This window comes from Electrona antarctica (assembly GCF_951216825.1).
Source record: "Electrona antarctica genome assembly, chromosome: 2".
NCBI lineage: Eukaryota > Metazoa > Chordata > Actinopteri > Myctophiformes > Myctophidae > Electrona > Electrona antarctica.
The window spans coordinates 34,648,991-34,670,110 of NC_136807.1; the positions used below are offsets into that span (position 1 = coordinate 34,648,991).

A 21,120-nucleotide genomic window follows, 5' to 3' on the forward strand; every position below is an offset into this window, starting at 1 on the left:
CTTTAAAAATGTTTAAATAATGAATGATCTTAAAGCCGGATTTAAACTGAATTTCCTCCATGGAATTAACAAAGGTCTCCCTCATGTTTGGACTGACTATACATGGTATAGTGCAGCGCTTTACATAGATAATGCATTACATTCACCCATTCACACACACATTCATCACCGATGGCGGTGGAAACCATGCAAGGCACCAACCTGCTCGGGAGCAGGGGTTCAGGGACACTTGAACCCATTAACTCTGGGGGAGCCCGGGTTCGAACTGGGAACCTTGCAGTTCCACATGTGTCCGCTCTACCCGGCGGCCACTCAACCCCTGAGCCACTGCTGCCCCAGAGAGATGGCTGCATGTGAGCTCATTTACATCATCCATATATATGTGTGTGTGTGTGTGTGTGTGTGTGTGTGTGTGTGTGTGTGTGTGTGTGTGTGTGTGTGTGTGTGTGTGTGTGTGTGTGTGTGTGTGTGTGTGTGTGTGTGTGTGTGTGTGTATTGTTGTAAATGAATGCCCTATTTAATCTTATGATAGTGTGACAAAAAAGATGCTAACAAGCTAACACAAAGTGTTGTCACATCGCGACGTGTTTTTATTTTGCTATTTTAGCTAGGCCTACTTTAGAAAATAAATGTGAAAGTTAACCACTTAAACCTCAGCCTCTGTATTCTGGTAAAACAGCGAAAACAGAAACGTCACTAGTATTGAGACCTGAGGGTTTAAGTGGTTAAATTGGTCAAGTCTGTGAGTTGTATGTATACTAAACCAATGAAAAGTATTAAGAACAACTTGTGACTTTACTGAAAGGTAAGCATTTTGGACATACAAGGTTTCTGCCCGACAGCGAAGAAACACAAGAGACACCCAGCGCGGTGTTTAGCTTGTGGAGTGAAGGGCAGGCAGGGAAACTTCAAAAAGCAAAAAGCTGAGGGACAAATCAAACAAGTTTCTTTCTGAAAAACTCGAGGGAAAGAACGCACACAGCTGCCAACACACAGCTGTGCATCTGAGGGCATGTACACACACACGCACACGCGCACACACACACACACACACACACACACACACACACACACACACACACACACACACACACACACACACACACACACACACACACACTGGGGTCTTCTGTATGTAGGGCATTCTACATTTGGAATAGAGCGCTACAGCTGTGCCCTTCTATACAGCACTACCCAAAGGACGGACACACACACACACACACACACACACACACACACACACACACACACACACACACACACACACACACACACACACACACACACACACACACACACACACACACACACAGTCCTACGTAAGCACCGACAGACGTGCGCACACACTAGAGTGCCGATAAATATTCAACAAGCGTGGGTTGATGTGCAAACTCGTGCAAACAAACACACAGAGTTGCACTTGGGAGCGGGCCGGTGCGGAGTTACCGAGAGTGATCAGACTGATCACATTGAATTACATGCAGACGGAGTCACTGTGTGGCTCTCTGGGTTTATTGGCTACAGCTGGCAGCGAGTAAACGGGATGTAGACATAGTGAAATCACTGCAGAGGGACACTCCGAGATAACTTTTATAAAGGGGGCCATTTTCAGAGGGCGTACTTGTGGGACATTCAAGCTAACCGCGGTGAGGGATTCAGAGCGAGCGCTTGACTCATTATGGGTTGACCTATTCGACACCCACTCCAGAAAACCAAATGCACCCCTTCCCACTACACTCTTTGGAATTAATGATCTTTACTGTGTAGAGTGTGTCAACGTCTGCTGAGGTCAATTCGGTGAGAGGCATATTTTGACAGCATCTGAGTCTGAATTGCAGCCCGAGGCTCGATATTGACAAGTTCTCTTGACTTTACAACAAACGACACTGGGGTAAACTCTCCCATGACATGACCACTAATGACTACAAATGATATCCACAGAATGTCATTCATTCATAGCTCAGGCAGGGATGGGAGCTCACAGAAAACTAGACAAAATGTCAACTTGCCATTGGTGCTGTGAGAAGAGTATTTAAGAGGTGTTTGAATGGTTGTAGTGTCTAATGTATAGTCTACAGTCTGAATGGATGTTATGTCTAATAGTCTACAGTCTGAATGGATGTTATGTCTAATAGTCTACAGTCTGAATGATGTTATGTCTAATAGTCTACAGTCTGAATGATGTTATGTCTAATAGTCTGAATGATGTTATGTCTAATAGTCTACAGTCTGAATGGATGTTATGTCTAATAGTCTACAGTCTGAATGGATGTTATGTCTAATAGTCTACAGTCTGAATGATGTTATGTCTAATAGTCTACAGTCTGAATGATGTTATGTCTAATAGTCTACAGTCTGAATGATGTTATGTCTAATAGTCTACAGTCTGAATGATGTTATGTCTAATAGTCTACAGTCTGAATGATGTTATGTCTAATAGTCTACAGTCTGAATGATGTTATGTCTAATAGTCTACAGTCTGAATGATGTTATGTCTAATAGTCTACAGTCTGAATGGATGTTATGTCTAATAGTCTGAATGATGTTATGTCTAATAGTCTACAGTCTGAATGGATGTCATGTCTAATAGTCTACAGTCTGAATGATGTTATGTCTAATAGTCTACAGTCTGAATTATGTTATGTCTAATAGTCTACAGTCTGAATGATGTTATGTCTAATAGTCTACAGTCTGAATGATGTTATGTGACGTAATATTTCACGTAATTTTTTTTGAGTGGTGCAAACCACTCCAACGACTGGCTTTGTACCCGTGTACCCGTGTTCCGTGTTTGTTCGTACCAAAAAAACAAGCATGGTTGCTATGGTTAGTATGTGACGTCACTGAACTGAGTCGTTGCACCACTCAGTTCACACGGGTGTGATTTTATTTAATTGTCTGATAGATATTTGACGTGCGCGCACGAACGAACGCACACACACACACACACACACACACACACACACACACACACACACACACACACACACACACACACACACACACACACACACACACACACACACACACACACACAAAGTAGGAACACCCAACGAAAGTCGAGCAAAGTCAAATTCCAGTCAAAGTGTCACTAATGGAGACAGTTGGGAGAAGGGGTCAGGGAGAGAGACAGAGGAGGTGGAACTGACCGTGACTTTGTGCTGTCCGGTGAGGTTGGGCCATTCACACAGCAGCTGGCTCTCAGACAGGGTGAGAACACACGGGGTGTCCCCGATCAACACGCTGTAGTTCAAACGACTGTTACCTGGTGCTGCAGGGATCAGATTACGACCCTGCAGAGAGAGAGACAGAGAGAGAGAGACAGAGAGAGAGAGACAGAGAGAGAGAGAGAGAGAGAGAGACAGAGAGAGAGACAGAGAGAGAGAGAGAGAGAGAGAGAGAGAGAGAGAGAGAGAGAGAGAGAGAGAGAGAGAGAGAGAGAGAGAGAGAGAGAGAGAGAGAGAGAGAGAGAGAGAGAGAGAGAGAGAGAGAGAGAGAGAGAGAGAGAGAGAGAGAGAGAGAGAGAGAGAGAGAGAGAGAGAGAGAGAGAGAGAGAGAGAGAGAGAGTGGGAATGTCATTGTTAATGGTAATGTAAAAAATAAACAATTAAAAAATATACATCATTATATAATAATTATTACTAACAATGTAATGTTGACATGCACATCATACAAAGCTAGACATCTTGCTATGGGGGGAACAGCCAGAAGCTATGGCTATGTGGGGGTCCTTGGAGGGAACAGCCAGAAGCTATGGCTATGTGGGGGTCCTTGGGGGGAACAGCCAGAAGCTATGGCTATGTGGGGGTCCTTGAGGGGAACAGCCAGAAGCTATGGCTATGTGGGGGTCCTTGGGGGGAACAGCCAGAAGCTATGGCTATGTGGGGGTCCTTGGGGGGAACAGCCAGAAGCTATGGCTATGTGGGGGTCTTTGGGGGGAACAGCCAGAAGCTATGGCTATGTGGGGGTCTTTGGGGGGAACAGCCAGAAGCTATGGCTATGTGGGGGTCTTTGGGGGGAACAGCCAGAAGCTATGGCTATGTGGGGGTCTTTGGGGGGAACAGCCAGAAGCTATGGCTATGTGGGGGTCCTTGGGGGGAACAGCCAGAAGCTATGGGTATGTGGGGGTCCTTGGGGGGAACAGCCAGAAGCTATGGCTATGTGGGGGTCCTTGGGGGGAACAGCCAGAAGCTATGGCTATGTGGGGGTCCTTGGGGGGAACAGCCAGAAGCTATGGCTATGTGGGGGTCCTTTGGGGGAACAGCCAGAAGCTATGGCTATGTGGGGGTCCTTGGGGGGAACAGCCAGAAGCTATGGCTATGTGGGGGTCTTTGGGGGGAACAGCCAGAAGCTATGGCTATGTGGGGGTCCTTGGGGGGAACAGCCAGAAGCTATGGCTATGTGGGGGTCCTTGGGGGGAACAGCCAGAAGCTATGGCTATGTGGGGGTCCTTGGCATGGAATGGTTCTGGGAACCCTCGTTGGACCTTATTGACTTTGGGATCCTTCCTTCCCTTGGACAGTCTGAGCGCATCACTGTGGCATCACTGTCATTCACGTGAAGCCACCTATAAACTCCCAGTTTATCTATATTATATATAGAGGGCTATGCCACGAAGCCCACAGCCATTGCCCAAAGGGTGGCGCTATAGCACTCGATTGAAAATACAAACTTTTTGAAAGCAAGGGTACAGGCTTTAGTCCGACACTAATATTGGTCCGACATTCATTAGACCCATAACCATAACCGCAAGCACAGGAGCAGTGCATGTTGGAGCGCTGCCAGACCAATGCTCCCCGGCAGTAATACATAAGCAATACATGACATGATATTTAGTTTGGATCAGCAGACATAAATCTGAATCTTAAAAAAAATACCTTCAACCCCCCCCTTCAGCTTGAATAGGAAATTATGTTTGATGTTCAAGCAACATTGTTTGAATGTACAGGACATTCTCACATGTTCCTGGGGTTAAACATCCCAAGGTGATTATATAGTCAATGACTATAAACTTGTCACATGTATTAACTGTCACATGTCAAACCATACCATATACCGGTAAAAAGGTTTACAATAGTAATAGAATAAATCACTTAAATATAAACTATAATTGTTCCTCGTACAATATTTTAAAATACATGAACTGCTCACGAGTAGGACTGTCTGCACCTTTATTTATTGATATGACATAGACGTTCAACCGTGGTTATCCCCCCACACTGCAAAGGTTACACATTTACAAAAAAGGTACAAATGCCGATCCATAATACATTTATAAAGACTACTCATCCTATATAAACCATTGCACAATGCTTCCAAGCCAACCAAACTATCATTTAGCTTCCTTCCTTTTAACTTTACCACTGTTGTGGTCTGTGTTTCTTCCCCCTGTCTGTTGTTCATTGTTTTACTCTTTGTATTTTGTACTTGCTTACTGAGTGTACAGCACTATGGTTCAACGCTGTTGTTTTAACCCATTTGGGGGCGGGAACCCCGTTTGGTGTTTTAAGCATTATGTTATGCTTTAGCTGTTGAAAAATAGCAGATCTACAAGCTCTTAGCGCGGCACCGAGTGCCGCGCTAAGAGCTTGTAGGTCTGCTATTTTTTTTTAAACCGTGAAAATGTGGCGCAAATCTGTGATTCTTGAATATATATTCTTTCAGAGCGAACGTTTTTTAACTCAAATCTTTGCTTCTGGGGGGTCCCTGGAACAACATATTTTCAAATGGGGGTCCCCGGCCAAATACATATAATTGTGGTCGTCCTTGACATGAAATATTGAGCACCACTGAAAACTTACGTCAGACCTAAATGGGTTAAATGGGTTAAATGCAGTGGATGGGATTGGGAGGCTACAGAGGGTCTGGGGGCACATATTATGAACTAAAAGCAGTCTCACTGTAGGATTTGGTCTTTTGGATTTTTGGTTCATTCATGATAATGATGTTCCTGTGGGAAATATTAATGAAGTAGAGTCAATAATCATTCAGTCGTGTTTGAGAAGTTAAACAGTACAACCCCCTGGCATAAACACGCAGAGACGAGGGACCCGTCACCCAGCCTACAGCGTGTATTCAAGTCAAGATGATTTCTGGGGCAGAACGGAAAGGTTATGAAGTCTGTAGCGATACTGTAAAAAAAGCTATGAGTGCCTCTTAGTAATGAAATATAACTCATTACGAATTTGGTACCATCGTTTTAACAATTATTGTGTAGTAAGCGCTGTTGAGTAGAGGTCAAAGGTCTCAAGCCCACTATTCTAACCTCTAATCGAGTAGGATATCTCTGCTGTCGGGAAAAAAACACCTAACTCCAAAAAAACATCCAGCTCATGTGGAGTTAGGAGGTTATGGCTGAAGCGCTTTTTAATACTTTTCATTGGTTCAATATTTCTTTTAACCAACACACATACATAAAGGGTGTTGGTTAAAAAATCAATAGCACACGATGCAAGCCCACCCAGTTATTACTTGCGCAAGCAGAGCGTGCAAGTAATGTTTTTTGTCCGGTGCTCCGATCCGTATGTCCGTGGCTGCGTATGACATAATGATTAATTTGTGCTTGATATAGCAGTGGTGTCAGGTTACATACATGTATACGTAGGGGCATTACCTTTAATCCACCCGACACTGAAACATATCAACATTACGTCACCATCGAAAGCCAGTTATACCCTGGCATTGGTACATATCTTCATCACGTCATATGCTGCTACGGGACATACGCATCAAACGACCCAAGTAACACAAGTAACACAACTTACAAATTACATACATACAATTATACATACAGTAGAGTTTTCTTTGAGAAACTACACGTGGATCCTGGACACTTTCTGTCCATATTTGGAGTTCTTTGTCAGGCATGCCCAAATATGGAAATATGCAGATATCAGAATGATGTCAGAACAGGCCAGCTCCATATTTGGACATATAGCGGTGATGAGGTCCAGAGCCGGGCAGAGGCTTTTGTGCTGGTTCTGGACAACCGGCTATCCAGCGGACTGTACACCGGGTGGGGGTGTGGAACGTGTGTGTCGAATTTGAAGTTGGTGGGGAAAACGGTTCTGGAGTTACGTGAATGTGTGTACAGAGACTTGGTGCATTTATAGATAGATATCATGGGCGGGTGAAGGTATTTTTCTTTGACCTATTTAACAGTGTTCCAATGGATGATTCATGCTAAAATGGTATTTTGGGGGGTCTGGAAGACCTTCATCGGGCTATCCCCTGGTTGGTCTGTACTTTAGTACAGTACGTAAGTACAGTTTGGAAGTATTTTTACTTTAGTTGAGTATTTCCAATATGCAATACCAAATATTGTACTTTTACTCCACTACATTTATTTGACAGCTTTAGTTACTAGTTACCTTGTAGATTATTATTATTATTGTTGTTATTATTATTATTACAAAACCACTTTTTGGCCATTTGAAAATAGCAGAGCTTGTAGATTGGCTATTTTCAAGATTTGTATACATTTGAAAACTTAAAATAAGACATTCTGCATAAAGAGCATGTACTTTCTACTTTTGGTACTTTAAGTACATTGATACCAATACGTTTGTACTTTTGTGAGTACCTTTTCCACCACTGCTGTTGCCTTTAGGTGTGCAAGACACTTTCTTTAGAGTAGTAGATACCTTAGTGCCGATAAGGTGAGTTCAACAAGGTTTGCTTTAATATTCAGAGACATTGTTTAATTTCAAAGGAAACTTGTTACTTACAGTCAGTGTCGACAATAACTGAAACGTCACCAAAACTCATGTCATTAGCATGGAGGCCAACAGTGATCAGCATGTCATCTGCATCTGCGTACTGTACGTGTGCACCTACAGTGCAAACAGTCCACGTGTGTAAGTCCTCATCACACCCACAAGCTGAGAAACCAAACTGTATATAAGAGCATCAGTTTCTCTTCTTCAACACAGCAAGGTCGACAACACAGATCATTCTACTGACTCTCTCTTTCTATTGAAGCAAGCATCTTCATCGTCACCATGAGGCTGCTGCATGTGACTCTGCTTCTCTGTGCTGTGATGGCTCTAACATCAGGTGAGAGAGAGAGAGAGAGTGAGTGAGTGAGTGAGTGAGTGAGTGAGTGAGTGAGTGAGTGAGTGAGTGAGTGAGTGAGTGAGTGAGTGAGTGAGTGAGTGTGTGTGTGTGTGTGTGTGTGTGTGTGTGTGTGTGTGTGTGTGTGTGTGTGTGTGTGTGTGTGTGTGTGTGTGTGTGTGTGTGTGTGTGTGTGTGTGTGATATGGATGCATTCATCTTTCACAGTGGACTAGTCACTAGGTCTCATAGAAGCTCTAGGTTGTATGGGCAGGTTTACTTGAGCAGGTTTAGGTACAATGTCCATCAGACCTGGTTCTAGTTCTCCAGTCTGCTACATGTAGGTAGACCTGAATAGCACTGAAAATAGCAGATCAGCAAGCTTGTCGCTCATTACTGCCGTGGATTAAGGATTGTTTTTTTATTCCATTATTATTTCAGCAAAATGTCGGCCAACATGTCCAGCTGGATGGAAGATTGATGACGGTCGCTGTTACAAATATGTTGCAAAACACTTGACTTGGGCTGCTGCAGAGGTAAGTTGAAATACAGAACACATAATACCTTAAGCATAAACTGTGTATGTATGTATGTATGTATGTATGTATGTATGTATGTATGTATGTATGTATGTATGTATGTATGTATGTATGTATGTATGTATGTATGTATGTATGTGTGTGTGTGTGTGTGTATGTATGTATGTATGTATGTATGTATGTATGTATGTATGTATGTATGTATGTATACATGTATGTATGTATGTATGTCATGTATTATGGTTTATCTTGCCTCTTTATATCCTCCTCCTGTAGCAAAACTGTTTGGCCCTGTGTGGAAACCTGGTATCAATAAGTGACGCACATGAGGAGACGTTTGTTAAAGGTTTGATAACAGCTCACTCTCCAAAAGGAGTGCAAGGCGTGTGGATGGGAGGCCATGACCGTGTAAAGGTAGGGTGATATAGACCAGTGGTGCTCAAACATTTTCATGTCAAAGAACCCCAAAAATGATATGGAATTGGTTTGCAGACCCTGCTTAAAAAAACATTAGGCATATATGCAAAGATGTGTATTATTTTCAATAGATAATATTCAGTGGTGCACACAAAGTAACTTGAGTACTTTCTTAATGGAATTGTACTTTTGACTCTACTTTTCTAGGAAGAGAAAAATGTACATTATGATTTTAACACTGCTATTTTGACTATTATTACTATTATACTGTTTTGTGTATATATACGTTATCAATGCATTGATAAAGTCGGCCATACCAGTCATGACCAGAAATGTTATTTAACAAAATTGAATGTGTACTTAAATAATAAATAAATAAACACTCCAGCACTTTGACTAAAGTAGGCCATTATGTGACTGAGCAACTTTCACTATAATATTTTACCAGGAGTATCTATACAAGAAGTGGCGTTGAGTACGTTGCCCACCACTGTTTATCTTCCTCTCTGCTGTCCTCTAGGAAGGGCTCTGGCTCTGGAGTGATGGTACCAAGGTGACATATACAGGGTGGGCCGCAGGTGAACCAAATAATTTTGGCAACCAAGACTGTATGCAGATGTATGGACATTTCAAAGGTATAAAACATGATGCATGATATATGTTCATCACATGACCCCAGAGATAATGTGTACTGATTTGGGAGGAGTAGCAAAAAGTGTGTTTTACAGAAAATGCAAAATGGTGGAAAATCGAGTTAGGCAGATATGGGCATGGCCTGTCTGGGGAGTTGTGTCATATTGTGTAATATAAGGAATTCAGGGGTGGACCGTCTTCCATGGCCTACTGGCAGCGTGCACGAAAGGTATGAAAAATGTAATGTATAAGCATGTAACGTATAATCTTTCTATCTTTACAGGTCGATTTGGTACATGGGACGATCTGAACTGCAATTATGCACTATCATCTGTCTGTGTGAGGCCCCTCCACTAAACACATCGACTAGATACACACACATATACACTGTACACACACACATTGACACAGAATAGGATTTGGGCGGTACATCGCATCAGATGTACTCAGCAGCTTAATATGTTTTGAACGAAAAGTGACATCTGAATGACATCTGATTTCCTACCAAAGTATCTGATAGATCAGATCAGCCACAGTCAGTATGGATCAATGTTTATAATGGAATCCATCACTTTACATCCAAATCATAACACCAATGTTAGAAAATAATTGTGCATGTGTGCATGTGTGTGTGCGTGTGTGCTTGTGTGCGTGCGTGTATTTATCCATGAAAATCAATCTGTTTTAGCTACTATACTGCTTTGCAGGAATATTAACTGGAAGTAGTGACATTTCGTGTTCATCTTTCATCTAATGCTGATAATAAGAGGAACAGGAAATGCTTCATTCTTTTCTTGCATCAATAAAAGACAAAATAAATGTGATATTGAAACAAGCCAGTGTGATTCAGTGTGTATTTTATACCTATGTTTTAATGTATTCTTCCACAACTTCACATAAAGCACAACATAGATCACTGTTCTCTGTCATTTGATCTATAATTAATTTACCGTCTATGTACTGTACAGTAGATATAGAGATAGCAATCAAACTGATGAGCAACCTTGTATGTTCAATGGTTGTATTTACTTCAAAGCAAGAAGCAAAAGCAAGAAGCAAAAGCAAGAAGCAATAAGAACAATATGCACAAAAAGCCATAGAAACATGGAAGACAGAACTTGAGAGAAAGAAGACAATGTAATTAACAAATGAACATTTACAAGCTCCGTAAAACTATGTCTAAACCTAACCTTAACCCTCACCTCAAACTCTGACCTCAAACACTATGCCTAAACCTAAGCTTAACCTCACTAACACTATGCCTAACTGTAACCACGGCATGAAATATACAGTAACAGATCAAACTGAACAATAAAATATTGTACTTTACAAATGGAGGGTTCAATTAAATTAATTAATAAATCACAATTAATGTTAAAAAAGGGTAGAAAAAAAGAGTAGTCAAAGTCAGACTGTAGTGGGACACTAGTCATTATAATCAGTGGTGGGAAAAGTACTCAAAATGTTTACTTAAGTAAAAGTATCAATACTGCAATGTAGAAATACTATAGATCTGTTACAAGTAAAAGTCTAGAATTAAAAATGTACTTTAGTAAAAGTATCGGTATCAAACTGTTCTTAAAGTACCAAAAGTAGAAAGCACTCACTATGTAGAATGTTCTGAGTTTTCAAATGTATAAAATATCTTTTGGATATCTTTTGAAAATAGCAGATCTACGTACAAGCTCACAATGTGTCTGTGTCAGTGTGACCAAACACTGCACTGTCACTTTCATGTTGTGTCCATGTGCAGCAGAGGAGCGACTGGCAGGGCATTAGAGAGAACTCGCTAACACTCTGGACCAGGGCTAGGAGGTGTCACTCTAACACTCTGGACCAGGGCTAGGAGGTGTCACTCTGGACCAAGGCTAGGAGGTGTCACTCTGGACCAGGGCTAGGAGGGTGTCACTCTGGACCAGGGCTAGGAGGTGTCACTCTGGACCAGGGCTAGGAGGTGTCACTCTAACACTCTGGACCAGGGCTAGGAGGTGTCACTCTAACACTCTGGACCAGGGCTAGGAGGTGTCACTCTAACACTCTGGACCAGGGCTAGGAGGTGTCACTCTGGACCAGGGCTAGGAGGGTGTCACTCTAACACTCTGGACCAGGGCTAGGAGGTGTCACTCTGGACCAGGGCTAGGAGGTGTCACTCTAACACTCTGGACCAGGGCTAGGAGGTGTCACTCTAACACTCTGGACCAGGGCTAGGAGGTGTCACTCTGGACCAGGGCTAGGAGGTGTCACTCTGGACCAGGGCTAGGAGGTGTCACTCTAACACTCTGGACCAGGGCTAGGAGGTGTCACTCTGGACCAGGGCTAGGAGGTGTCACTCTGGACCAGGGCTAGGAGGTGTCACTCTGGACCAGGGCTAGGAGGGTGTCACTCTGGACCAGGGCTAGGAGGGTGTCACTCTAACACTCTGGACCAGGGCTAGGAGGGTGTCACTCTAACACTCTGGACCAGGGCTAGGAGGTGTCACTCTAACACTCTGGACCAGGGCTAGGAGGTGTCACTCTAACACTCTGGACCAGGGCTAGGAGGTGTCACTCTGGACCAGGGCTAGGAGGTGTCACTCTGGACCAGGGCTAGGAGGGTGTCACTCTGGACCAGGGCTAGGAGGTGTCACTCTAACACTCTGGACCAGGGCTAGGAGGTGTCACTCTAACAATCTGGACCAGGGCTAGTCGGTCTCAAAAATCGGTACACATGATCTCCGGACCGATCCGATTAAAACACCACAGGCAGAATATTGATAGTTCGTATCGTTCGGCCATAATTGGCTTCCGAAGTTAGTGGGAGGGGCCTATTTTACAAAGAATACCACAAATCATGAACCAAACGTCCAATCCACCCCAAATTTGAATCAGATGTCGCGGATGGTTTAATCAACCAAGAGCTAAAAGTAATTCCATTTTCATCCATAGGGGATTTTCATCCATAGGGGGCGCGCAAATGCAAAAAGTGTAACCGTTGGTTGCAGAAAAATGTTTTTTGGGGGGATAAATCCCCTTAAATTACTTACACATGATCACAGGGGTGATGTGACATTGTAATTGCCTGGCAACATTAGTGAGAGGAGCCTATAAGCGATTGCGGCAACCACACTTTGCAATAAAAAAAATACCTTCAACCCCCCCTTAAGCTTGAATAGGAAATTATGTTTGATGTTCAAGCAACATTGTTTGAATGTACAGGACATTCTCACATGTTCCTGGGGTTAAACATCCCAAGGTGATTATATAGTCAATGACTATAAACTTGTCACATGTATTAACTGTCACATGTCAAACCATACCATACCGGTAAAAAGGTTTACAATAGTAATAGAATAAATCACTTAAATATAAACTATAATTGTTCCTCGTACAATATTTTAAAATACATGAACTGCTCACGAGTAGGACTGTCTGCACCTTTATTTATTGATATGACATAGACGTTCAACCGTGGTTATCCCCCCACACTGCAAAGGTTACACATTTACAAAAAAGGTACAAATGCCGATCCATAATACATTTATAAAGACTACTCATCCTATATAAACCATTGCACAATGCTTCCAAGCCAACCAAACTATCATTTAGCTTCCTTCCTTTTAACTTTACCACTGTTGTGGTCTGTGTTTCTTCCCCCTGTCTGTTGTTCATTGTTTTACTCTTTGTATTTTGTTAGTGCTGAGTGTACAGCACTATGGTTCAACGCTGTTGTTTTAACCCATTTTGGGGCGGGAACCCCGTTTGGTGTTTTAAGAATTATGTTATGCTTTAGCTGTTGAAAAATAGCAGATCTACAAGCTCATAGCTTGTAGATTTTTTTTAAACCGTGAAAATGTGGCGCAAATCTGTGATTCTTGAATATATATTCTTTCAGAGCGAACGTTTTTTAACTCAAATCTTTGGATTTGGTCTTTTGGATTTTTGGTTCATTCATGATAATGATGTTCCTGTGGGAAATATTAATTAAGTAGAGTCAATAATCATTCAGTCGTGTTTGAGAAGTTAAACAGTACAACCCCCTGGCATAAACACGCAGAGACGAGGGACCCGTCACCCAGCCTACAGCGTGTATTCAAGTCAAGATGATTTCTGGGGCAGAACGGAAAGGTTATGAAGTCTGTAGCGATACTGTAAAAAAAGCTATGAGTGCCTCTTAGTAATGAAATATAACTCATTACGAATTTGGTACCATAGTTTTAACAATTATTGTGTAGTAAGCGCTGTTGAGTAGAGGTCAAAGGTCTCAAGCCCACTATTCTAACCTCTAATCGAGTAGGATATCTCTGCTGTTGGGAAAAAACCACCTAACTCCAAACAAACATCCAGCTCATGTGGAGTTAGGAGGTTATGGCTGAAGCGCTTTTTAATACTTTTCATTGGTTCAATATTTCTTTTAACCAACACACATACATAAAGGGTGTTGGTTAAAAAATCAATAGCACACGATGCAAGCCCACCCAGTTATTACTTGCGCAAGCAGAGCGTGCAAGTAATGTTTTTTGTCCGGTGCTCCGATCCGTATGTCCGTGGCTGCGTATGACGTAATGATTATTTTGTGCTTGATATAGCAGTGGTGTCAGGTTACATACATGTATACATAGGGGCATTACCTTTAATCCACCCGACACTGAAACATATCAACATTACGTCACCATCGAAAGCCAGTTATACCCTGGCATTGGTACATATCTTCATCACATCATATGCTGCTACGGGACATACGCATCAAACGACCCAAGTAACACAAGTAACACAACTTACAAATTACATACATACAATTATACATAGAGACACCTATTACACAGACCATGATTTAGTATTGATATCACTATAATCCAAAATTAAGTAAAATTAAAGCAATGTTATTGAAAGTTTAAAATAAATAAGATTATACTGTATATATTTTTTTTCATCTGATATCCATGTTTTATTTTTCTTTGAGAAACTACACGTGGATCCTGGACACTTTCTGTCCATATTTGGAGTTCTTTGTCAGGCATGCCCAAATATGGAAATATGCAGATATCAGAATGATGTCAGAACAGGCCAGCTCCATATTTGGACATATAGCGGTGATGAGGTCCAGAGCCGGGCAGAGGCTTTTGTGCTGGTTCTGGACAACCGGCTATCCAGCGGACTGTACACCGGGTGGGGGTGTGGAACGTGTGTGTCGAATTTGAAGTTGGTGGGGAAAACGGTTCTGGAGTTACGTGAATGTGTGTACAGAGACTTGGTGCATTTATAGATAGATATCATGGGCGGGTGAAGGTATTTTTCTTTGACCTATTTAACAGTGTTCCAATGGATGATTCATGCTAAAATGGTATTTTGGGGGGTCTGGAAGACCTTCATCGGGCTATCCCCTGGTTGGTCTGTACTTTAGTACAGTACGTAAGTACAGTTTGGAAGTATTTTTACTTTAGTTGAGTATTTCCAATATGCAATACCAAATATTGTACTTTTACTCCACTACATTTATTTGACAGCTTTAGTTACTAGTTACCTTGTAGATTATTATTATTATTGTTGTTATTATTATTATTACAAAACCACTTTTTGGCCATTTGAAAATAGCAGAGCTTGTAGATTGGCTATTTTCAAGATTTGTATACATTTGAAAACTTAAAATAAGACATTCTGCATAAAGAGCATGTACTTTCTACTTTTGGTACTTTAAGTACATTGATACCAATACGTTTGTACTTTTGTGAGTACCTTTTCCACCACTGCTGTTGCCTTTAGGTGTGCAAGACACTTTCTTTAGAGTAGTAGATACCTTAGTGCCGATAAGGTGAGTTCAACAAGGTTTGCTTTAATATTTAGAGACATTGTTTAATTTCAAAGGAAACTTGTTACTTACAGTCAGTGTCGACAATAACTGAAACGTCACCAAAACTCATGTCATTAGCATGGAGGCCAACAGTGATCAGCATGTCATCTGCATCTGCGTACTGTACGTGTGCACCTACAGTGCAAACAGTCCACGTGTGTAAGTCCTCATCACACCCACAAGCTGAGAAACCAAACTGTATATAAGAGCATCAGTTTCTCTTCTTCAACACAGCAAGGTCGACAACACAGATCATTCTACTGACTCTCTCTTTCTATTGAAGCAAGCATCTTCATCGTCACCATGAGGCTGCTGCATGTGACTCTGCTTCTCTGTGCTGTGATGGCTCTAACATCAGGTGAGAGAGAGAGAGAGAGTGAGTGAGTGAGTGAGTGAGTGAGTGAGTGAGTGAGTGAGTGAGTGAGTGAGTGAGTGAGTGAGTGAGTGAGTGAGTGAGTGAGTGAGTGAGTGTGTGTGTGTGTGTGTGTGTGTGTGTGTGTGTGTGTGTGATATGGATGCATTCATCTTTCACAGTGGACTAGTCACTAGGTCTCATAGAAGCTCTAGGTTGTATGGGCAGGTTTACTTGAGCAGGTTTAGGTACAATGTCCATCAGACCTGGTTCTAGTTCTCCAGTCTGCTACATGTAGGTAGACCTGAATAGCACTGAAAATAGCAGATCAGCAAGCTTGTCGCTCATTACTGCCGTGGATTAAGGATTGTTTTTTTATTCCATTATTATTTCAGCAAAATGTCGGCCAACATGTCCAGCTGGATGGAAGATTGATGACGGTCGCTGTTACAAATATGTTGCAAAACACTTGACTTGGGCTGCTGCAGAGGTAAGTTGAAATACAGAACACATAATACCTTAAGCATAAACTGTGTATGTATGTATGTATGTATGTATGTATGTATGTATGTATGTATGTATGTATGTATGTATGTATGTATGTATGTATGTATGTGTGTGTGTGTGTGTGTGTGTGTGTATGTATGTATGTATGTATGTATGTATGTATGTATGTATGTATGTATGTATACATGTATGTATGTATGTATGTCATGTATTATGGTTTATCTTGCCTCTTTATATCCTCCTCCTGTAGCAAAACTGTTTGGCCCTGTGTGGAAACCTGGTATCAATAAGTGACGCACATGAGGAGACGTTTGTTAAAGGTTTGATAACAGCTCACTCTCCAAAAGGAGTGCAAGGCGTGTGGATGGGAGGCCATGACCGTGTAAAGGTAGGGTGATATAGACCAGTGGTGCTCAAACATTTTCATGTCAAAGAACCCCAAAAATTATATGGAATTGGTTTGCAGACCCTGCTTAAAAAAACATTAGGCATATATGCAAAGATGTGTATTATTTTCAATAGATAATATTCAGTGGTGCACACAAAGTAACTTGAGTACTTTCTTAATGGAATTGTACTTTTGACTCTACTTTTCTAGGAAGAGAAAAATGTACATTATGATTTTAACACTGCTATTTTGACTATTATTGATACTGTTTTGTGTATATATACGTTATCAATGCATTGATAAAGTCGGCCATACCAGTCATGACCAGAAATGTTATTTAACAAAATTGAATGTGTACTTAAATAATAAATAAATAAACACTCCAGCACTTTGACTAAAGTAGGCCATTATGTGACTGAGCAACTTTCACTATAATATTTTACCAGGAGTATCTATACAAGAAGTGGCGTTGAGTACGTTGCCCACCACTGTTTATCTTCCTCTCTGCTGTCCTCTAGGAAGGGCTCTGGCTCTGGAGTGATGGTACCAAGGTGACATATACAGGGTGGGCCGCAGGTGAACCAAATAATTTTGGCAACCAAGACTGTATGCAGATGTATGGACATTTCAAAGGTATAAAACATGATGCATGATATATGTTCATCACATGACCCCAGAGATAATGTGTACTGATTTGGGAGGAGTAGCAAAAAGTGTGTTTTACAGAAAATGCAAAATGGTGGAAAATCGAGTTAGGCAGATATGGGCATGGCCTGTCTGGGGAGTTGTGTCATATTGTGTAATATAAGGAATTCAGGGGTGGACCGTCTTCCATGGCCTACTGGCAGCGTGCACGAAAGGTATGAAAAATGTAATGTATAAGCATGTAACGTATAATCTTTCTATCTTTACAGGTCGATTTGGTACATGGGACGATCTGAACTGCAATTATGCACTATCATCTGTCTGTGTGAGGCCCCTCCACTAAACACATCGACTAGATACACACACATATACACTGTACACACACACATTGACACAGAATAGGATTTGGGCGGTACATCGCATCAGATGTACTCAGCAGCTTAATATGTTTTGAACGAAAAGTGACATCTGAATGACATCTGATTTCCTACCAAAGTATCTGATAGATCAGATCAGCCACAGTCAGTATGGATCAATGTTTATAATGGAATCCATCACTTTACATCCAAATCATAACACCAATGTTAGAAAATAATTGTGCATGTGTGCATGTGTGTGTGCGTGTGTGCTTGTGTGCGTGCGTGTATTTATCCATGAAAATCAATCTGTCTTAGCTACTATACTGCTTTGCAGGAATATTAACTGGAAGTAGTGACATTTCGTGTTCATCTTTCATCTAATGCTGATAATAAGAGGAACAGGAAATGCTTCATTCTTTTCTTGCATCAATAAAAGACAAAATAAATGTGATATTGAAACAAGCCAGTGTGATTCAGTGTGTATTTTATACCTATGTTTTAATGTATTCTTCCACAACTTCACATAAAGCACAACATAGATCACTGTTCTCTGTCATTTGATCTATAATTAATTTACCGTCTATGTACTGTACAGTAGATATAGAGATAGCAATCAAACTGATGAGCAACCTTGTATGTTCAATGGTTGTATTTACTTCAAAGCAAGAAGCAAAAGCAAGAAGCAAAAGCAAGAAGCAATAAGAACAATATGCACAAAAAGCCATAGAAACATGGAAGACAGAACTTGAGAGAAAGAAGACAATGTAATTAACAAATGAACATTTACAAGCTCCGTAAAACTATGTCTAAACCTAACCTTAACCCTCACCTCAAACTCTGACCTCAAACACTATGCCTAAACCTAAGCTTAACCTCACTAACACTATGCCTAAACTAGGGATGTTGAAAAAAGTTGAAAATCGACTCGATTTTCGACTCATGCCTTCCGCGACTCAAAAACGTATGAGTCGAAAAATCGTTTTTATTTTATTTTTTATTTTTGCCCTGGCTGCAGTTAGAGCGCCATCGTCCAAGGGTGTGGGGTGAAGGGGAAGGGTATCTTAGCAACACTGAATGCTCTGTCCCATTGGTCGTGTGCTCGTATCATGAGCCAATGGCTGCAGCTCTGAGCCCCCAGACCCCAGGTTCGCATTGCTCACGCTCAAAGACAGGTCCGCTCTGTTCTGAGCTGTGAGCGCTCTTCTCTTCTCGTGAAGAAAGCAGGACAGCGTTGTCAAATAAATCCCGCCGTCATTCATACTGTATTTATTCCCCGACCCGACATTAAAATACGGAACAACGTGCGTCCCGTATCAGTTCATTACGGGACTTGTGACAGGCTGCTGCAGACACTTGAAAGTTGGGACTAGCTGATAGCATAGCAGCCGATAGCGCCGCTGCTCCTTCAGTGTCGTTGTTTACAAAATAAAGTTTATTTTTTATTATTGGGCTTTGATCATTGATGCAAATTCTAAACATATGGATGCAGCTGCAGAAGTTGTGTTGCTTAAAGGAATGCATAGTTGCGTTCTCCTCAACTGCTGCGCAGCAACAACAAAAATAAAAAAATAAAAAATAATGGAAAATAAATAGGAAAAAAAGTCGATCGACTCGTCGATTTGCGGCCTCGATTTATCGATTGGCCAAATATGAGTCGTTTGGCATCCCTAGCCTAAACCTAAGCTTAACCTCACTAACACTATGCCTAAACCTAAGCTTAACCTCACTAACACTATGCCTAACTGTAACCACGGCATGAAATATACAGTAACAGATCAAACTGAACAATAAAATATTGTACTTTACAAATGGAGGGTTCAATTAAATTAATTAATAAATCACAATTAATGTTAAAAAAGGGTAGAAAAAAAGAGTAGTCAAAGTCAGACTGTAGTGGGACACTAGTCATTATAATCAGTGGTGGGAAAAGTACTCAAAATGTTTACTTAAGTAAAAGTATCAATACTGCAATGTAGAAATACTATAGATCTGTTACAAGTAAAAGTCTAGAATTAAAAATGTACTTTAGTAAAAGTATCGGTATCAAACTGTTCTTAAAGTACCAAAAGTAGAAAGCACTCACTATGTAGAATGTTCTGAGTTTTCAAATGTATAAAATATCTTTTGGATATCTTTTGAAAATAGCAGATCTACGTACAAGCTCACAATGTGTCTGTGTCAGTGTGACCAAACACTGCACTGTCACTTTCATGTTGTGTCCATGTGCAGCAGAGGAGCGACTGGCAGGGCATTAGAGAGAACTCGCTAACACTCTGGACCAGGGCTAGGAGGTGTCACTCTAACACTCTGGACCAGGGCTAGGAGGTGTCACTCTGGACCAAGGCTAGGAGGTGTCACTCTGGACCAGGGCTAGGAGGGTGTCACTCTGGACCAGGGCTAGGAGGTGTCACTCTGGACCAGGGCTAGGAGGTGTCACTCTAACACTCTGGACCAGGGCTAGGAGGTGTCACTCTAACACTCTGGACCAGGGCTAGGAGGTGTCACTCTAACACTCTGGACCAGGGCTAGGAGGTGTCACTCTGGACCAGGGCTAGGAGGGTGTCACTCTAACACTCTGGACCAGGGCTAGGAGGTGTCACTCTGGACCAGGGCTAGGAGGTGTCACTCTAACACTCTGGACCAGGGCTAGGAGGTGTCACTCTAACACTCTGGACCAGGGCTAGGAGGTGTCACTCTGGACCAGGGCTAGGAGGTGTCACTCTGGACCAGGGCTAGGAGGTGTCACTCTAACACTCTGGACCAGGGCTAGGAGGTGTCACTCTGGACCAGGGCTAGGAGGTGTCACTCTGGACCAGGGCTAGGAGGTGTCACTCTGGACCAGGGCTAGGAGGGTGTCACTCTGGACCAGGGCTAGGAGGGTGTCACTCTAACACTCTGGACCAGGGCTAGGAGGGTGTCACTCTAACACTCTGGACCAGGGCTAGGAGGTGTCACTCTAACACTCTGGACCAGGGCTAGGAGGTGTCACTCTAACACTCTGGACCAGGGCTAGGAGGTGTCACTCTGGACCAGGGCTAGGAGGTGTCACTCTGGACCAGGGCTAGGAGGGTGTCACTCTGGACCAGGGCTAGGAGGTGTCACTCTAACACTCTGGACCAGGGCTAGGAGGTGTCACTCTAACAATCTGGACCAGGGCTAGTCGGTCTCAAAAATCGGTACACATGATCTCCGGACCGATCCGATTAAAACACCACAGGCAGAATATTGATAGTTCGTATCGTTCGGCCATAATTGGCTTCCGAAGTTAGTGGGAGGGGCCTATTTTACAAAGAATACCACAAATCATGAACCAAACGTCCAATCCACCCCAAATTTGAATCAGATGTCGCGGATGGTTTAATCAACCAAGAGCTAAAAGTAATTCCATTTTCATCCATAGGGG

The 21,120-nt window shown here is 42.1% G+C and overlaps 1 protein-coding gene across 1 annotated transcript in view; it reads right to left on the reverse strand.

Moving 5' to 3' along the window:
* The window catches only part of LOC306917440 (plexin-A1-like), a 240,816-nt gene that overhangs the window by 46,304 nt on the left and 173,392 nt on the right, over positions 1-21,120 (reverse strand). The window contains exon 14 of the mRNA XM_079495664.1: positions 3,150-3,293. Within this exon, the coding sequence (XP_079351790.1) occupies positions 3,150-3,293 (144 nt within the window). The remainder of the gene's footprint in view (positions 1-3,149; positions 3,294-21,120) is intronic.